Source organism: Giraffa tippelskirchi, chromosome 5 (genome assembly GCF_054371585.1).
Source record: "Giraffa tippelskirchi isolate mGirTip1 chromosome 5, T2T-mGirTip1v1.2.pri, whole genome shotgun sequence".
In the NCBI taxonomy this organism is placed as follows: domain Eukaryota; kingdom Metazoa; phylum Chordata; class Mammalia; order Artiodactyla; family Giraffidae; genus Giraffa; species Giraffa tippelskirchi.
This window is the reverse complement of record NC_137279.1, coordinates 106,403,846-106,422,679: the sequence shown is the minus strand read 5'-3', so window position 1 is coordinate 106,422,679 and position 18,834 is coordinate 106,403,846. Positions and strand designations below refer to the sequence as shown.

The following is an 18,834-nucleotide window of genomic DNA, read 5'->3' as shown; positions in this document are numbered from 1 at the left end:
TGGGGGTGGGGTTGGAGCGGGGGGCGGAGCCAGGCCCGTGGTCGGTGTCAGGTTGCTCCGGTAACGGTGACGTGTCTGGCGTGGGCGGGGCTAGCACGCAGGTTGCATATTTTAGGAAGTGAGGAGGAGGCGCGGGCTTGAGCTGCGGCGGGGTCTGGGGCTCAGAGCAGCGGCGGGAGGAGGTGGACACGTGGCAGCAGCAGCAGCAGTAGCAGCCCCGGTGGCGGCGGCGGCGGCAGAAGGCATCGGCCCGAGCCGCCTGCCGTCTTCCCTCCTTCCCGCTTCGCGGCAGCCCTAGCTCCTTCCTCTTCGCTCCCCCGGCCGCGCTTGCTCGGCCGGGAGCCGCTCTCTTCTTTTCTCTCTGACTTTCTGAACAGAAGGACCCGGCGCGGGGCGCAGACCACCGCCGCTATGGGGAAGGGGGTGAGTGTCGGGCAAGCCCGGGGAGGGGCGCGGGGAGCCCTGGACGGCAGGCGGAGGAAGGGGAGGAAGTCTGGAGGGCGACCGTAGCCAGCGGGAGGCGGAGGAGGAGGAAGCGGCGCGGCGCGGAATGGGTTGGCAGAGCGGCGAGGCTTAAAAGGCGACGCACTTTGGAAATGGAGGGAGTGCGGTAATGAGGGGCGGACGGGGGAAGGGAGCGCCGAGGGGCCGGAGCGCGGCAGCGCCGGGCGGTACGCAGACCCTGGAAAGGGTCTGCGGGACCCGGAGGCCGAGCGCGCCTGGGGCCCGGGGCTCCTGGAGGCGGCGCTTGGGAGCTGCCGGCCCGGGAGGAGGAGGGAGCAAAGCGGCCGGGCGGCCCTGGCCGGGAGCGGGCCGCCGGCGGCATCCCCAACCCGCTCCTTCCCTCCCTTCTTCCGCCCGCCCTCACCTCCCGTCTCTTGCCTTCCTTTCTCCCTCCGCCCTTCTCGCCGGGAGGAAAGGCGTGCTCCTCCCCTTCCCCTGTGGGCGTTCTGCCCAGCCCCTTCCCGGGCTGCGGTTCCCGCCGCGGCTCCGGCCGGGGCCCTGGGGGGCTTGCGATGCGGCCCCGGCCTTAGGGTCCTAGGCTCCTGCTGGAGGCGCTCAGGGTTTAGCCAGTTGTCTGCAGAGGCGGCCGCCCTCCCCCAAAGGGGAAAAAAAACTGGCTTCCCCTTAGTGTGGAGCCGGTCGGGCGGGCTGGTGCCAGAAAGGGTGTGCCTTCGCTCTAGGATGGCCTTGAAGGTATATTTTTGAGAGCTTTGATGGGCCACTTTCCATAAACACGGGATGCACTCGGGGCAGCCTGAGCAACAGGAGTGGTCATCTTGATGGTGGGGAGGGTGAGTGTAGATTTTTTTGGAAGAGTGAACCTGGAAGGAGCACAGTGTCTCCGGATACTATAAACACGAAAAAAGGAAGGGAAGCGAGGACAGTACAGGTTAGGAGTGTCTACGCACGAAAAAGAGATTCCAGAGGGAACGAGGCGTCCCCCAGGCAGGAGAGGCGAGCACTGTGAGAATACCAGAACGACGGCTGGTTCCTGCATTTTTGTAACTCAGACACAGTTAACCTATAGGCCTGAGGCCAAAGTCCAGTCGAGAAAAGTTTATACGAAATGACGATTAGAAGTATCAATTGATGGGATAAAATGACCAGGCCGTGAGAATACTGGTAGGAGAGAATCCGCTCCATTGTGTCCAGGGCTTGCAGGCTGTCCGGCGCTTAGTAGGACTTTGAAGGGTCTGAGGGCTCCTGCGTGTGGAGTGAGTGATGGGGGAAGTGGGGAGGGGTCACTCTTCGGGGACTCTAAATGGATTTTGAAGGAGGTCATTGAAAGGCTTGGACCTGGTGGAGAAAGGAAGGAGAAGTGGGAAAGCACAACTTGAATCTCTTAAAAACACAAAATGTGGAGGTCTGCTGGCTCAGGTCAAGCAGCTGAAGAAAATGAGCACAGCCTCTGTACTTGGGGGTGCAAACTGGGTTAGTGGCCTGTGCTTGTACATATCATCAAACCCTAGGTCATTCCAGTAAACAGGCTCTTAAAAGCTCATTTCTTTGTCTCTTCCTCCTCAGAAAAATAGTGGATTTCTTGAGCCACACATTACTGATTGCAGGACTGTAGAGCCCCGTAGATATGTACCCGAGCTTGGCCTAGGAAGGTGAAGGGATTTGCTCAAGGTCAAATGGTCGGTTCGTGACACACCAGATGTCCCTGATTCGTGAACAGCCTGTAGTGTCCAAGCCTAAATACTCACTCACTCACTTACTCCTTAACATTGACTTACACGCAGAACTCTAAAGTTATTTTTCAGATGAAACTGGGGTGTTTGTTATGTTGGATTAGTGAAAGGTGTTTGAGTAAATTTATGTCCATAGGAATAAATTTATGTCCATAGACCTGTATGTCCCTTGGGTAACAACACACTTGCACAGTAGTGGTAAAGATAACAGCATACCTGGGCTGTGGAGGTTCAACCTCGATGTCTTATGGATTCTAATGACATGTCTAGTGGCTGGCAAACTCAAAGTTGGAATTGTAACTGGTTAACACAGGCTGATATGCTGTTTATCTGCTGGATTGTCATTAGTATTTTGAGTACTCTGATGAATTGAACATTAGGGAGGGTATGTGTGTGTGTGTGTGTGTTGTGGTGGTGGTAATTCTCCTGGGATAAAATAACCGCTTTTGTCCCTAGTGACTTACTCTGATAGTCCAAATGTTCAGAAAGATATTTTATGCTGAAATGTTGGGATTTTTCCACATGGGGATTAAAATGTGGGTGGAGTGGTGACTAAAGCCCTGCTGATAATTGGTTAACCAGGAAGCCTGTGCTGGCAGCTAATTTTTAAGGTCATTGTTCATTTCTTCCCCTCCTCTTCCCACTACTGTTGGGGGCCCAGGTTTTGACTGTATTTCAGGTGATTTTAGTTCTCCTTAAAAAATCGATCTCCTAAGCTTTGGGTAATGAAATGAAAGAACCAGCTCCTGCTGAATCATTCCTGGATGAAATAGGATTTTGTCCTTTTTTTTTTTTTTCATACTGGCTGCTTTTGCCAGTGACTTGGCTTAAATCCGCAGCTCGGCCTACCACCCACAATTCTTTAGCAAACCAAAGATACGCAAGAAACTTTCTTTTTCTCAAGTTTACAGAAGACCAGGGTGGGGAGGAGGGATGTCACCGGGCCTTTCGCCACAGTTCTCCATTGTTAGAAGACTAGCTTAGTTACCTAGAAAAGAAACCCTAGCTTATGGGTAGTGGTGTAAAGAGGAGCTGGGGAAAAGGTGCAGGTGGAGGTTACACAAGGTATACACATGTCAGCAGAAATCCTGGTTGCAGGGTAACACTATCAGCTGCCCTTTTGGGAGCTCAACTTGAAAGTGACTGAATCTCCTATGGCTGCTGTAAAGCCAGTACTTTAGACTGAAAACATCATACAGCAGAGTTCTCAGAATGGAAAGTTGCCTGGGCCCAGCCGGAGCAAGTGGAGTGGTTATGGGAGGAACTGGTGACTAGCCCTAGGGACAGAGAAGAAGGTTGGGGTTGCATCACACCCTTTGCCTGTCAAGTGTTCAGTGTATATGAGTGTGATTTTTTTTTCCCTGCCACCTCCGCCTCCCACTTCTGTACCCTGCTGCTCTGAGGGTGTATTCTCTTTGGGTAACTTACTGTTGGTTAATTTGTAGTTTTCTCTGCCAGTAAGTTTGTAACACTCTGGTCACTCACCTTTGGGTGGGAGGGTAGGAGAGGGGGAGGTCTGCATCATAAATCTGAGAAGATTGAGAGTAGGCTCAGCCTGACACCTCCTCTCCCCCAAAAGGAGGGGGAGGAATTTTTAAAAACCTAGTAAAATGTTTAGGCAGGTGAAGAGTAAAACTTAAAATATCAAGCCCCCACACCCTGCCCAAGTATTAAATCGCATTTTAAAAAGAAAAAAGTGGATTCAACATTACAAACACCATCCATTTTCCACCCCAGAACCCTTTTAGAGCATTGTTTCGTGGTTATTTTAGCAACAAATGAATAGATTAGTGACTTTCTGTTCAGTCAGGCTGTGTTCTTTTCCATAGTATACCCAAACTTAAAAATGACAGTGGCTTTAAAGAAGATAATTTTCTTGAAAGGAGTTTGTGTGGAAAAGTAAAACTAGTTTCTTTATTTAAAACAAAAAAGGTTTCTAAAGCCCCGAAGCGTGAGTTTCTCATCTGACCCTTAGCTAGAGTACTCACTCAAGTGACATATCCCCTCTGTTCTGTGTAGAGTGCAGGGCAGTGAGAGTGGCACCTGTTACGGTTGGGCTTTTGGCATTGAGAGATCAAAACATGTATCAAGTATGGGTTTGTGCTGTTCATCAGTTAATCTTCAGCCTTTTCAAAACTAGAAAACAGTTTTTCTTTCACCTGAAAAAAAAAAATTCTGAGGGTTGGAAAGAATGGAAAGTATTATGAATTAACCCTCCCCAGGGAAGCCAAGTGGAAATGTCAGGGGACTCTGCTGGGATGATGGCTTTTTAAGTTCTCATCTACTTTCACTTTTCAAGTAAAAGGTTTTACCTTTTAAGAGTCTTGGTCAAGGTCGTATGAAATAAAATGGGCTTTTCAGCCCTCTGTGAGGTGTGGGAGGACGAACATTTGTGCTGTGGTGCCTCCTCCTCGCTGCCCAGGGCCCTCTGCCAGCCAGCAGGCCAGAAGAAGAAACACGGATGTCAGATCAGATGGCCTCACAGTAATCAGAGTGGCTGCTTTTGGCCAGCACAACACTGGGCAGAATGTTTCCCCGTCTCTGCCAGAGCTGTCCAATTCTGAATTCCGCTGAAACTACATGTCCAGTAAGTGATCATGTGAAGGACAGAGACTTTTAAAATCCACTCTTTTCTTAAACTCATCTTCGTTTCTGTATTTTTGGAAAAGGAGACGTAACCAAATCAGGCTTGAACTTTCTCACGTTGCTATGAATCGAGTGTGTGTGTGAGAGGAAGTGTATTCTTTGGCTGGAGTCAGAGAGAGACTGTTCCTCTGCATATGAGTCACCTCCTTAGTTGTGCTTAAGTCTGTCATCAGGAATCCACAAGAAGTTCTTCATTTATTTGACTGATGTTTGAGATAGCAGATTCTGTCGGTGAGAATAGAAGCACCCCACTCTACCCCCCAACCCATCCTGCAGTATTTTCCTCTGGTTTCATATGGATCCTGAGCCAAGGGAATTTTGGCCAGTAGACCCCATTCCTTAGTTCTGTTGTGACTTTACAGTAACTTATATCTGAACGTTAATTAGTTCTGTATCTGGTTTTATTCAAACCCTATTTAGTAACAGCTATTAGATTTTTTTCTGTTGGTGGTCTGAAAAGCGGATCCTAGATACTTGTGCTTTGGCTTTTGGGACCTGCATTGCTTTCAGTGTTCAGGTTTCATGGGTCAGGAGGACTTGGTACTTAGTTTATCTTTCCTGTTTGTCAGCATGGTGAGGGCAGAGCCTCATGCACTTTGTTTGGGGTGTTATCCTCTTGTGTTTTTTTTTTATCCTCCATGTGATGCTTCTGTGGTGCCATATTGGTTTTGTTTCAACTCGGGGCATTTCTCTAGATTATCTCTGCTTTTGTTCTTTTCAGCCCTACAGCTATATTACTTCCCACCTTAGGCTTCGGGGTACCAATTGAGGGGGAGTGATCAGGACCTTGGAACTTAATTCAGTCTGCTTTTAATGCTTATGCCAGTTGTTAATCCATGGTCTCTCAAACCAACAACTTTGTTTGAGTAGCACTATCCAGAGTGGTTTGACAAAATGAGAAAAGGGATGAGGAGGGCAGCAAGGGCGGGGAATAGGCTGAATATTTTAACTCTTCATAACCCAGGTACCTAGTGTGGTGGTAGAAAGTAACATCCCATTTTTAAAACCAGATTTGTTTGTTTTTTAACAACTGAAAAAGCACATTTTTAAAGAGGTAGTAAATCTAAAGTATATTGATTATTTAGATGCTTTAGGTTTTTGTTTTGTTTTTTTTTTTGAATGATCATGAATGTATACTAACTATTGCAGGGAGGGTGGGTTGTCAGGCTCCTTAAATTTCACATGCAGGCAGATTGGGAAAGAAGGTTAAGCCTTGTTCGTTTTGAGCTGAGGGAAAACCGCCAGCTAGAGCTGGAGCTGTTTTCTTTGCACTCTGCTGGCTGATGGACTGCAGCCTAAGTTTGGAGGGACTGAGCTGAGTTCACAGAGAGACCCACTGCTATGGCCTGGCTGCTTGGTGTTCCCCAGCTTCACTGCTGGTATAGGTGAGGGAGAGAAGGAATGTGAAGGTAGGGTGGTCCCTTGGGTCACCTCCTGTTCCTCACTGCCTTAAATGCTGCTCTGGGCTGCAGAGTGGCTGTAGAATCATAGCAGTGCCTGTCCTCTCCCATCTCCAGCCTCAGACCCCTGGCAAGAGAAAATTCTTTGTACATAAACTAGTTAGTCATTTGGGAGTGATCAGAGCTGTAATGAACTTGGTGTGATAATATTTTCTGTTTTCTTTGTTTCAGTTGATGATAAAATTTAAAAATGCCCAAAATGAGGTTTTTTTTTTTTTTAAGGTTATGACTTTTCATAGTCAATGAGAAATGGCAATGATCTATGTTAATTAAAACCAGTTACGTAAAACTTTTACGTAGTGCTTTGCAGAGTACCTTCACATACACTATTATGTTTGATAATGATGTAATAATACATCAGGAAGACTCCCCCCCACCCCTTTATATATAAAAGAAAGACTTGGCCCACTCTAGGCAGTACTCCTAGGCAACCAGCAGGATCAGAGAGAGATCATCCCTTCGACTTTCCTGCCTAACTGGAATCAGAAGTACCCTTCTACAGCCTTCTTGGCCAGCTTTTAAATGGGCTGCATTTGGGGCAGTTACTTTTATCCTTCTTCTGGCCCCTCTTGATAGTCCAAAGCTTGCTTTGTCAGTTTTAGAAACAGTGCTGGTTTTAGGTCTTTTGTTTTTGGATTTGGCGGTGGCCCCTTGATTCATCAGACTATTGGAATGCCATCTAGAGTCTTTAGTAGTTACCCCCAAGTGTTATTTCCATTTTAGGCAAGGAGGACACTGAGGCTGACTGTTCAGGATTGTCTTGCTGGCATATGACAGAGCTAGAATGACCTGGGGCTGGCTTAAAAACACCATCCGTAGTCCTATCCCAAGGGCATAGATGTCTCCGCTCCCAAGTACCCTCCAGACTTCATCAACAGCAACTTCTGAAGTCTAAGGCCTCTGACCTCCCTATTGGCCACAGGGGATTGTGTTGATAGGGTGGGAACTGTGGTCAGATGTCCACTCTGCTCAATTGAGAAAGTCTCCAAGGCCTGCCCTCCTGGGGGCTGGTAGAGATGGATCTCAGGGCCTTGGGACAACTTTAGCTTATGCAGACCTCCAGTGACTCAACCTCTGGGATAGAAGCTTCTCTCCTAAACTCATTGTACCTTCTTTGTGTGCCTTTTAAAAAATTTTAGGGATAATCCTTGGCTTCCCTTGTGGCTCAGCTGATAAAGAATCTGCCTGCAATGAAGGAGACCCCGGTTCAATCCCTGGGTCAGGAAGAGAGCCCCTGGAGAAGGAAATGGCAACCCACTCCAGTATTCTGGCCTGGAGAATTCCACGGACTGTATAATCCATGGGGTCACAGAGTCGGACACGACTGAGTAACTTTCACTTTCACAGGGATAGTTCTCTGTACCTGTCACATCTGCTTCCCACTCCTCCCCCTTTACATTGTCAGTTACTGAAGAGGAGGAAGGCGCCTCGCCAGCCCCAACAGGTCATGCTCATTGTAAGGATTCAGTCTGTGCTTTTAAAGAAGTGAAGGTTGGGCCTCAGCCCTGGGGGCTGGAGTGCTGTGCATGGGCACCTCCCCTGTGCTGCATACCAGCCCCGTTCTGCTCTGTGCATAAATTCACAAACGTGAATAGATGACAACAGAAAATGGTGTTAGAGCAGTAGGAATCAGCAACTTTGCACAGGAAGCTTTGGAAGATGTTGTTGTCTGCCTGCAGTTGGGACAGAATTGAACAAACAAAAGGGGTTTGGTGGTTTGGACTCTGGTGAAAGCTGCAAGTGAACTCTGTTCTCTTCTCTCAGGAGAAGTCACTGAAACGAAAGAGGCCCTTGCCAAAAATCAAGGGCTTGTCATCGCACTTTGTTGTGAAGGTGGTTGGCTAATCCAGATGACACTCAGTAACCATTCAGAACTAGATGAGCTAATTCAGATGAAGAAGCATCTGAGAAATATGTGATCTATTGAGAAGTGAGAGTGAAATGTCTAAATAAACTAATTTGAAACAATTTAAAATAAATACTAAACAAGTGAACCTTGCTCCAGGTTTCAGCCTTGGCTCCTCCTGTTAGGAATTTTCTCTCCGCACATCCTGAGCACCCTTTTCCTCTACCAAGATCAAATGGTGGTAGAACTCATAGTGAACCTTTGAGAAAATGAAATCCCCTGGAAGCACAGGGTGAAGCAGTGACACTTTTGATTTTAGGCTGTGTCACCCTGGGCAAGCCCCTGCCCTTGTGACCTCCCACTTCCTAAATTAGAATGGGCGGGCGGAGTTCACAAGTGGCCCTTTTGGGGAGGGTGTAACAGTAATAAAATGTTATCTACCCAATTTTAAGTTGTTCCCTGTTCCACCCTGCATTCTACCCTTCCACACACACAGATTTTTTTTTTCCTGCTTTGAAACTAGTAATTGAGATTGTTAGGGACTGGAATAATGTTTGGTTCCCATCAAGATGAGCTAGTATTATTGTTTTACTTGTAGGGAAGAACTGAATTGCATAAGCAGCCTGGTCTTCTGGACAAATAGTGCCTAGCGAAGCAATTAAAATCTTGAAGGAAAAGAAATACCTCTTGTTAGTACTTCCCCTGTCTCTTTCACAAGTCTCCTGTTTTAAACTTACCCCCCCTTAGTATGCCATGAATTGATGGAGAAAGGGGATGGTTATTAGGGAACCTCTATTTCCAGCTACCTTAAGCATTGAGAGCTGTGAAGCTTCAGGCAAGGGGTCTGTGTCTTAGCTGCTCTAATAACTCTCCCCCCCTCTTTCAGAGTGCAAAATGTTGAAAGCCAGAAAATAAAGCCTACAGATGGTGAGGCAGAGGGATTTTAACTGTGATTTTCATATATCTAAATTAAATATCTTTTAATGATACTCAACTTTGCTTAGAGAATTTGTGGACTGGATTTTAAAAATCAATACAAACTGGCCACGTGAGTCTTTGAGAGCTCCCTAGTCAATGTGTTTAATATAAAGTTTCAGTGTTGTGCTTCTTCATGAAATATATGAAGGAAATCCAGTGGTCCGTGGTGAGGAGGGTGGAGGGGGCGGCCCTTTTTTTTGCGGTTTGTGTTGTCTGTTTGCTTCCAGTGTGTGTGATGATTTTCCATTTTAACTCGGGCACCAGGGCTCTACCAGAGAGGCTCTCACCAGTGTGGTTGCTCCATAGTGGAGAGAATGTCGAGAATGTTGACTATCTTTAGCTCTGCTTCATTCTTAACAGATAAGATACAGAAGCTAAAGGACACTCTGAAAAAATTAATCTGCAGGGAACACTGTAAATGTAACCACACAAGTTGAACAATATGAATACTGTACATGTTCTTATGTCTTGGCAGCACAAATTTGAAGTTACGATCTCTTTAGAGTCTTAAGGTATTTTCAAATGCAAGTGATTATTGTATTTATTTACAACCATATCCACTATATCTATATGTTTTGATTTTCTTATTTTCAACACAGTATAATTTTAATCTAGACAGTGCTTCTACTTACTGCTTTAGTAGCTGGTATACTCCTGAAAATTAGAAATGAATGAGGGAGAGCCATGAATGAATAGAAATTGCACCACAGAGCACCCATTGTAAGAAAATTGCTAAGATCTCCTTTCTTTGCCTTTCTTAGGAGATGGCGGTGGTTGCAAGCAGTGTGTGGGCTTGGGGCCTCTGGAGTGAGGGGTCTCTTCTGCTCTGGGGACCGCCCTTAGGAGCACTAGGTTCTGGCTTTGTGTAGCTGAGCGCAAGCATTTTCAACAGGAGGTGGGGGAGTGGAACAATCTAAATTTAAACTATGGAATCAACGATTTCTCTAAAAATTGTCCCAGTTTTCAAGAGGCGTAGGTGGATCCTGTGAATTGTGTGATAATGCACATGCTTCTCCTATATCCTGCCTCTGTCAAAACATTTCCAGGGACTTTTCATTTGGGGGCTTTATTCTCAGGCTGCAGATTGGGGTGGCGACTCCCTTTTTTGTTTTTCACTTAAAGAATTTGAAGGACTCTTGGGCTGACTTCTTGTTTTAAATAAGGTAAAAAAGTTAGTACTCTTAGGCAAGCCCTAGAGGTATTATATTTAAAGTTGGTATGTAATGACTTCTTTGCAAAGATGAGAATTAAACATGATAATAAAGTCATTAGCATTTAGGTGTATATCATTTAGTCCTCTCAAACATCTAAGGGAATGGGCACCATTATCTCCATGCTAAGGAAGAGAATAGTGCAATTTCAGAATCAGTGATTTGCCCAAGGACACAACGGCCGTTAAGTGGTGGAGCCCAAGATTTGATGTCTGATTCAGAGTACAAGTGCATAAGTATAGTGTATTATACTCTAAGTTAGTGATGTGAAGATAGTTTTGTCTTTCAGTGGGAAGATGAAGGGCCACGGTATGGAAATGTTGACAACACAACCCTCTCCCCTGCCCCCCACCCCAGATGGAAGCAACTGGTAGGGCCATTCTGAGTCCTGACAAGACCTTCCCACTGGTCTTAGTGCCCTGTCTTGAGCGGATGGCCTGTCTTGAGCTAGAGATGGCAGTATTCTGGATAATACTGGACTGTTGAGTATGCATCATCAGCACATATATTTCCATGGATATTAGCCCTATGACTTTTCAAGATGCTCGCTTCTAAAACTGCTGAAAATCCTTTCTCCACAACCTTGAATTTTGAGATGCTGTTCCTAATTCACAATACACCTTTCCCTCGTTCCTCTATAGGTTGGACGTGATAAATATGAACCGGCAGCCGTTTCAGAGCATGGCGACAAAAAGAAGGCCAAGAAAGAGAGGGATATGGACGAGCTGAAGAAAGAAGTTTCTATGGTAAGTTACCAGCAGGAAGGGTGCTTTCTGTTCTTAAATATGAATTGTATCTTACATCCTTTGAGTGTGTAGTGCCCCTCCCCCCAGCCATTCTTCAATCAGATTTGCTTCATTTTCAAAGTAAAGAGATTATAGCAGTCCTACAGATGTTACTGAGTCGTAGAGGTTGGTATGGAAAATTTTCATTGTACAAGCTGTCAGTGGGTTGGACAAGTTATTCAACACTCTGCCTTAACCAAAGGTCCACAGAGGAGCAGTTGATATCCTGGGCCTTTGCTTCTGTATTTCTGAATCATACTGAATGTAGGGAACTTCCAACCTCTTCAGGCGGTGGAAGCCCCCACGGATGCAACCTGTCTAGAATCTGCCTGGTCAGGCTGTGAAGGCCCCCATCATACAGCTTGAGCCATTCTCTAGTGAAGACCACTCAGTAGGAGCTGTGTGGTCACCAAGCCATTAGCAATGGTGAGAGTATATATACTAACTTGTGTTCTGAGCCTAATGATAGTGAGGGATGACGCTGATGGTTTTTTAATTCTTTTTTTAGTGATAAAATGTGTAATTCTTTTCCTTTTGTTTTCCCTTAGGATGATCACAAACTTAGCCTTGATGAACTTCATCGCAAATATGGAACAGACTTGAACCGAGTATGTTCTGATTTTTGTTTGTTGCATAGAATTCTGATCTTCCCCATCACATTTTCCCCTGGTAGCACAGCCCTAACCTTGGAGACTCCAGAATTGATAGCCACCATCCATATCATGTCTGCTATGTGACATGCACAGAGCTTGGGCTCTTATATGCTGTTTTACTATTTTGTTTCCCCTGAAACTTTTTGAAAACAGTCATTATTTTCCCCATCTTGTAGCAAGTGACAACCAACAAGTAGGAGCTCCTGGATTTGAAACCGAATAGATCCAAGGTCTTGCTCATCACCTGACCTGTGGTCACAGATGTTCAGTTTTTTTCTTCGACAGTGTTAAATTGAGTTGAAGATTTCAACTAGCTGACTCTTGAACAATTCACATTTTTGTATTTGTATCAGCTAGCTCATGGTAGTAGGTCAGAACCTTGGTTTATTCTATCATTTTATTAGGAACTTTTTTAACACAGTTCAAAGAAACTTCAATAAAATATGTACTGTATATCCTTGTTATCTAGTGGATTTTGATATTAACTTTGCTGCAAACAATGTAAAAGTAAACAATCGGGCCGGGGGGAGTTTGTTATTTTCTGACAGTCACTAATAAGTCCGAGGACTGACTTGAGTGCCAGCTACGATGGAGCTGTTGTTTCAGTACATTACCAACAAGCCTCTGAGAGGAGGCCTGGCGCTGAGGCCCAGCAGGCAGTTCTCCGAGCGCCTCACGTGGGTTATCTCACTGAAGTCTACACTAGGTTCCTGCGACGTGTGCTCTCTGCAACCTGGGTCACTTACTCAAATGCTGTGGGGCTGTTGTTTTGTAAAATGGGGTTAATAAAAGGGCTAGGTAAAGGTTGTGGTGAGAATTAAAGTTAACTGGAAGTAACTGGATTCAGTGCCCGATATGCAGAGACAGCTCCGATGGCTGGTGTCGGTGGTGGTCATTCTGTCCAGGGATCGTGTCGTCAACTTGAGGCAGAGAAAGGTCCTGAAATAAGTCCACGAGTACCCCTTAGGTGTTCTTGTCCCTTTCCCCATATTCCCTCGTTAATTCTGTTATTAAAGATAACTTGAGAACAAAATATATATATATGTGTACACACATACACACACACACACACACACACACACACACACACACACACACACACTTCAGGCAAACATGTTTTATGTCTTTTATGAAAGTAACCACATTTTCCCCTCATGGTGGGAGCCGTGTGCCTCTTGTCTGCTGCCAGTGCATCTTGGTTTTAAGACCCATAGGAAACAACAGGGCCTCAGTACAGTGGGCTTTTTTTCCAGCGAATACTTTCTTTTTTTATAAGATTTTATTTATTAATTTTTTGGCCACCCCATGTGGCTCATAGGACCTTAGTTCCCTAACCAGGGATCAAACCCGGGCCCTTGGCAGTGAAAGCCCACGTCTTAATCACTGGACTGCTAGAGAACTTCCCCAGTGAATACTTCTCAACTGATGGGTGTCATATGGGGTTATTAGCTCAGATATTGCACAAGTGTGACCCCTTCCCCACCAGACAGGTGTTTTAATTGCCATCCAAGGAATAAAGTTCTATACTGAAACTTGGCAGTTAACCCAGTAACAGGATGGATTCTGACAGATTTTTTTCCTCCTTTGATATTAATAGTGTTTTTTTCTTTTTCCACTTCCTTGACAGATTTAATGCACAGGAAACTCTTAAGCTCTTTAATTTGCAAAACTGAATCAGTTAGTTAAGGTGGATATCTTTTTGGTAAATGCAGTTTGGCATGAATTTCTTCTGTAAAACTCAGAAGAGAGCATACCAGATTCCAAACTGTCCATGGATCAGTTTTAAAAGAATTTCAGTCTGAGTGGTGTAGGTTCCTCAGGACCCTTGGGCTCTTGTTTGCCTGAACCATAGGGCAATCATCAGGATTTTCTAGCTTCTGCGTTGGCCTGGGACATTTAGTTTCTCCCTGCTTCCTTCTCAACTGTCAGGTAGCTGTATTAGCTTGTGAGCCCTGGAGCAGTTGGTCTTACTTATATTCCTCTGTTTCTCAGGGCTTAACAACTGCTCGAGCTGCCGAGATCCTAGCCAGAGATGGACCCAACGCCCTCACGCCCCCTCCCACAACCCCCGAATGGGTCAAGTTCTGTCGACAGCTGTTTGGGGGGTTCTCAATGTTACTGTGGATTGGAGCAGTTCTTTGCTTCTTGGCCTATGGCATCCAAGCTGCTACAGAAGAGGAACCTCAAAATGATAATGTGAGTACCATAGTTCCTAGTGTGGATTGTTAGGTATGCGTAAAGTACCCTCTGCCATCTATTTCTTTTCAGTCGCTACTGGTTACTTGATGGTTTTAAACTCTGGGAAAAGTAACATCAGCATCGATTGCCTTCAGGGCCCATAGGTCTTCCCTCTTCACTTCAGGTTCTCTCTCTGTCGGCTGCTCTGTGTTTAGATGTTCTTCCGAGCTGGGCATCTGCCCTGTGCACTGCTTGCTGCCATGAATGGATAGCTCTGCTCAGGACCTAGGCAGGTCCTGTTGCCACTTAGTGGCAGGGCATAGTTTTTAACATTGGAACATTACACACATCCAGAAATGTTTGGTTGCCATTCTTCAAGCCACAAGTTGTTTCGAAAATATCTTTAACAAAGCAGGAGAAACTGATTTGTCTAGAACACTTCCCCAAGCTAGTGACCAATTATCAGTGTGACTCCATTTCTGACTTTCTTGGACACTGTCTCTAGGAAGAAGCATGAAGGCATGAGTTTTGTATTTCTGAAACCTTGATCTCTCTCTCTTTTTTTTCAAGTGTTTTTTATTCAGTCAAAAATTAACTGACTGTCCCCACTTCTTGACTAAGAGCTGTGCCGTGCTAACTTGCTTGTTCTGTCCCAGCTGTATCTTGGTGTGGTGCTGTCCGCTGTCGTCATCATAACCGGGTGTTTCTCCTACTATCAAGAAGCTAAAAGCTCAAAGATCATGGAGTCCTTCAAAAACATGGTTCCTCAGGTATCTGCTGCTTTTTGTCCTTCCCCATCTGGTAACTCTACAGCGCCAAGAGTGTGAACCGATGTGAGGTTAAGGCCTTCCGAGTATTCCGTGGCTCCACCAGAGAGAGAGGGACACCTCCCCCCACCCAAGACCAGATCTGTTTTTCTTATACCCCAGAAACCCTCTGAGCGTACCACACAGTGGCAGCATGAAGACTGCCTCCTAGGTAACCTGAGCAAGCGTTCATTAACTTGTATAAATAAAAAGCTAAATCTTGGTTGTAATGCAGATAGTTACGATTACAGATGGTTTTGTAATTTTGACACTACCTTCCTGGTGGTATCCATTTTTACCTGATGCAATGGTGTAAACTTCTCCCCTTCCAAAAGCAAGCACTCGTGATTCGAAATGGTGAAAAAATGAGCATAAATGCGGAAGAGGTTGTCGTCGGAGATCTGGTGGAAGTGAAAGGAGGAGATCGAATTCCTGCTGATCTGAGAATCATTTCTGCGAATGGCTGCAAGGTAGGTTTAAACAGAGCCTCCGTGCTTGGGGCAGAGGTAGTGGAGTGGTCCCGCAGCCCCAGATGAGGCTCATGTTGCTCATGTGACACGTTTGATTTTTCTCACGGGCAGGTGGATAACTCCTCACTCACGGGAGAATCAGAACCGCAGACCAGATCTCCGGATTTCACCAATGAAAATCCCCTGGAGACACGGAACATTGCCTTTTTTTCAACCAACTGTGTTGAAGGTAGGACCATTTTGAAGCACTCTTCAGCATGGCCTGGCATGTATCTTGGGCTTTAATGACAGCCACCAAAAAGAAATAACCCCACGGCCACAATTTCTCTTTGTTTTATGGGTCCCATTTCTGACCACCTCAGTCAAACACGGCAAAAGCAGTTGACGTGCTGGCAGGAAGACCCAGTAAACCTCATGGCTGTTTTCCCTGTTCCCTCTGCCCCACATGTAGCTCTTGTGTTTGCAACGCTAAGCTCAAGTAAGGTTTGGAGCTGTGGTCCTGCTAACAGAATGAAATCCCTTTGCCAGAGTCCATACAGTTTAAAACAAACAGCATATACCACCAAGGATGTGGCCCTTAAAATTATGGGTGTTTCTTCTCTTTTTTTCAACCCTGCTGTGTAGTTGTGCAAATTCTGCAGCTTCACTGATAAAATCGAGTACAATTTCCCGTACTCTTTTTTAAGGCACTGCACGTGGCATTGTCGTGTACACTGGGGATCGAACCGTGATGGGCAGAATTGCGACTCTGGCTTCTGGGCTGGAAGGGGGCCAGACTCCCATCGCTGCGGAAATTGAACATTTTATCCACATCATCACGGGTGTGGCTGTGTTCCTGGGCGTGTCTTTCTTCATCCTTTCTCTGATCCTTGAGTATACCTGGTTGGAGGCCGTCATCTTCCTCATCGGCATCATTGTAGCCAATGTCCCAGAGGGTTTGCTGGCCACCGTCACGGTAAGAGGCTTGGGGAAGGTGATGCTTGCCCACTCTGAAGGCCTGCCTCAGCGTGAGGCTCATCCACTATCCTCTTCTCGGGGGCTGATGACGTGGTGTTTTTTTTTTTTTTTCTTGCATGAGTTTATATGTGGGTTTTCTTCAGAGCCACCTGGATAGGGTTAGACAGTGAGAAGAGCTCAGCACATTTTTATGTGGAAGATAGTAACCCAGAAGCATACATTTTTTTTTCCCCCTTGAATTATCACATGATCCAGAACAGTGTAGCCCAGAAAGGAGAAGAACTTAGGGCTGAGTGGGAAAAACAGAATATGGTAAATCCTGACTATTTTCACTTTGCTTAATAGCCTTTTTGGAGGGGGTGGAGGGAGCCCCATGTACACATGGCTGTTATTATTTCTTCCAACTTCAGAGGAAGGTTAGAGAGATTTAGTTTTAAGAAAGACTTCTATGGGGAAGGGGGTAGCCAGAGTTCCTGTAGAACGGCTGCCTGGCCATTTGAAGTATTAATAATATGTTCCCAATGCTTTAGGTGTGCCTGACCCTGACTGCCAAGCGCATGGCCAGGAAGAACTGCTTAGTGAAGAACCTGGAGGCTGTGGAGACCTTGGGATCCACGTCCACCATCTGCTCAGACAAAACTGGAACTCTGACCCAGAACCGGATGACAGTGGCGCACATGTGGTTCGACAACCAAATCCATGAGGCGGACACGACAGAGAATCAGAGCGGTAAGGCCAGCCTGCCCCCACAGCTCAGCCTCCTCCCCCGCTTGCAGTTTATTGTTTGGTAGAGCATCATGGGTTTTCGATGTTTCTGGTTTGGGGGTTTTGTTTTGTTTTGTTTTTTTGCATGTCAGTTCAAGCATGGTTGGAAAAATGCCTGAAACCTGACTGGTTTATGGAGAAAGGAGATGTGTCATTTCACGTCTTAATGGGACTTCAGTACAAAGCTAAGCACATTTTTCTTGTCTCTTTTTGCCTCCACCAGGTGTTTCATTTGACAAGACTTCAGCCACCTGGCTCGCTCTGTCCAGAATTGCAGGTCTTTGTAACAGGGCCGTGTTTCAGGCTAACCAGGATAACCTGCCTATCCTGAAGGTATGCTCAGCAGCTCTGTTAAGATTGCCTTCAGGTTGTGCACATGCCACACAGGAACCACCGCCTGAGTGGTCTCTTTAAAAAACACGTGACCTCTGGGGGTTGTAAGTCGTTGTTTATTGTAAGACACTTGGAATGGTGTGTAACTCTTTGCTGTGTGTAACCTGAGTTGTATTGCTTGTAGATCCCCAAGTACTTACAGTACCCTGTGGTCAATAAAGATCAGTAAAGGGGGAATATATGGGAAAAACTGACTAAAGTGGGAGGGGGGCAGGCAATCCACCTAACTAGTAAAATCTAGCTTGACTCCTCTTGAGTTTATATCCTAATCACCTCACCTAGTGGACAGTGAGGACTACTTTTGTGACTTTATAATCGTATTTGCATATTAGGATACAGCAGATTCCAGTCAATCCCTTAAGCCATTTATTTTCTTAAAATAGCTCAGCTATTTCTCTTATCTTATTTGTTCTTAGCTCACTTACTAATGATACAAAAATAAGCTAAGCTCAGCCTCCTGGAATTCACATGAAATTTGCAATGACTAAGATATTACTGTGTGACCCAGTAAAGACTTGGTCCCAGAATGGTCATGAGCTATACAAGGTCCTTGAGGCCGAGAGGAGCTGCGTGGAGCCCTTGGGGTGGCTCACTCCCCCTGAAGCTGCCTCTGGTGGATCTGGGTAGAAACTGTTGTCGAAGAGAATATGGCTCAGATGGAACTGAGATGACTTCTATTGTGAGGATGGGGCTCCTTTATTCTCTAAAGGAGATTCTTGGCGTTGAATTGATGTTGATTTGGGGATATTGTTCATCTTGGGATAAAGCTTGAGATGTCTGCTTCATCATTTTCCTTACGTCAAAGTGGAAATTTTCTAGGCTTTGAGCACAGGGACTCACAAGTATCCAACCTTTTCTCATTTTAAAGCTCCAGAAAGGTAGCATGAGATGTTATTTCTAAGTTATTTCAGGGGTCTGGGGCCATGTTATGTTAATGACATTATCCAAAAAAAGAGAGGCCTACAGCCCTATTCTGCTTTGATAATTGTCCTTTATTAAAGTGATCGTACTTAATTCCCACTTACTTCCTGCTGCTTATGAAACCTGGCCACATCCTTATTAAACAGAACTCCTATGTTTATAAGGGAGCATTAATTTGCCCATCTGCACTTGTGGTCTGGTGTGCCAAAGTTGTAAAATATTCTTCTGTGTGAAAGTTGGGTACAGCCGAAAATGTTTTTTAAAGTATGTCAAAATGTGTCACAGTATATAGCACACAAAATGTGTGTTAACTGAAGTGTGGGCTTTAACTAAAATGGTAGCTGATGACATTAGTGTTGGAACTAATAATAACTTTCAGTTTGCATCATTCAGGCCCAGATAATCCTGCACAATTGAATTATGTTCAGAATGTAAAGTCCTGCTTAGTCCTTGACACAGACCATTTGCCCTCCATCCTGAGAACCCAGGGCATTTTCTTCTTAAATTGCAGGGCAGTGAAGGGGACAGTAACTATTTACATTCTCACTCCATATTTTCTGATTCATAACT

The 18,834-nt window shown here is 45.5% G+C and overlaps 1 protein-coding gene across 5 annotated transcripts in view; it reads left to right on the top strand.

Moving 5' to 3' along the window:
• Positions 1–139: 139 nt before the first annotated feature.
• The window catches only part of ATP1A1 (ATPase Na+/K+ transporting subunit alpha 1), a 31,592-nt gene continuing 12,897 nt past the window's right edge, over positions 140–18,834 (top strand). For 2 of the 5 annotated variants that reach the window (XR_014053630.1, XM_081490275.1), the window contains exons 1-10: positions 140–423; positions 10,978–11,082; positions 11,670–11,729; positions 13,767–13,970; positions 14,609–14,722; positions 15,094–15,228; positions 15,340–15,457; positions 15,915–16,183; positions 16,716–16,914; positions 17,174–17,283. Coding sequence is in view for 4 of the 5 variants with exons in the window: in XM_081490275.1 (XP_081346401.1) it covers positions 412–423; positions 10,978–11,082; positions 11,670–11,729; positions 13,767–13,970; positions 14,609–14,722; positions 15,094–15,228; positions 15,340–15,457; positions 15,915–16,183; positions 16,716–16,914; positions 17,174–17,283 (1,326 nt within the window). In the remaining variant the exon portion in view is untranslated. Of the gene's footprint in view, positions 424–10,977; positions 11,083–11,669; positions 11,730–13,766; positions 13,971–14,608; positions 14,723–15,093; positions 15,229–15,339; positions 15,498–15,869; positions 16,184–16,715; positions 16,915–17,173; positions 17,284–18,834 lie in introns of all 5 variants that reach the window. The other 3 variants (XM_081490276.1, XM_081490279.1, XM_081490278.1) reach the window with 3 other exon arrangements.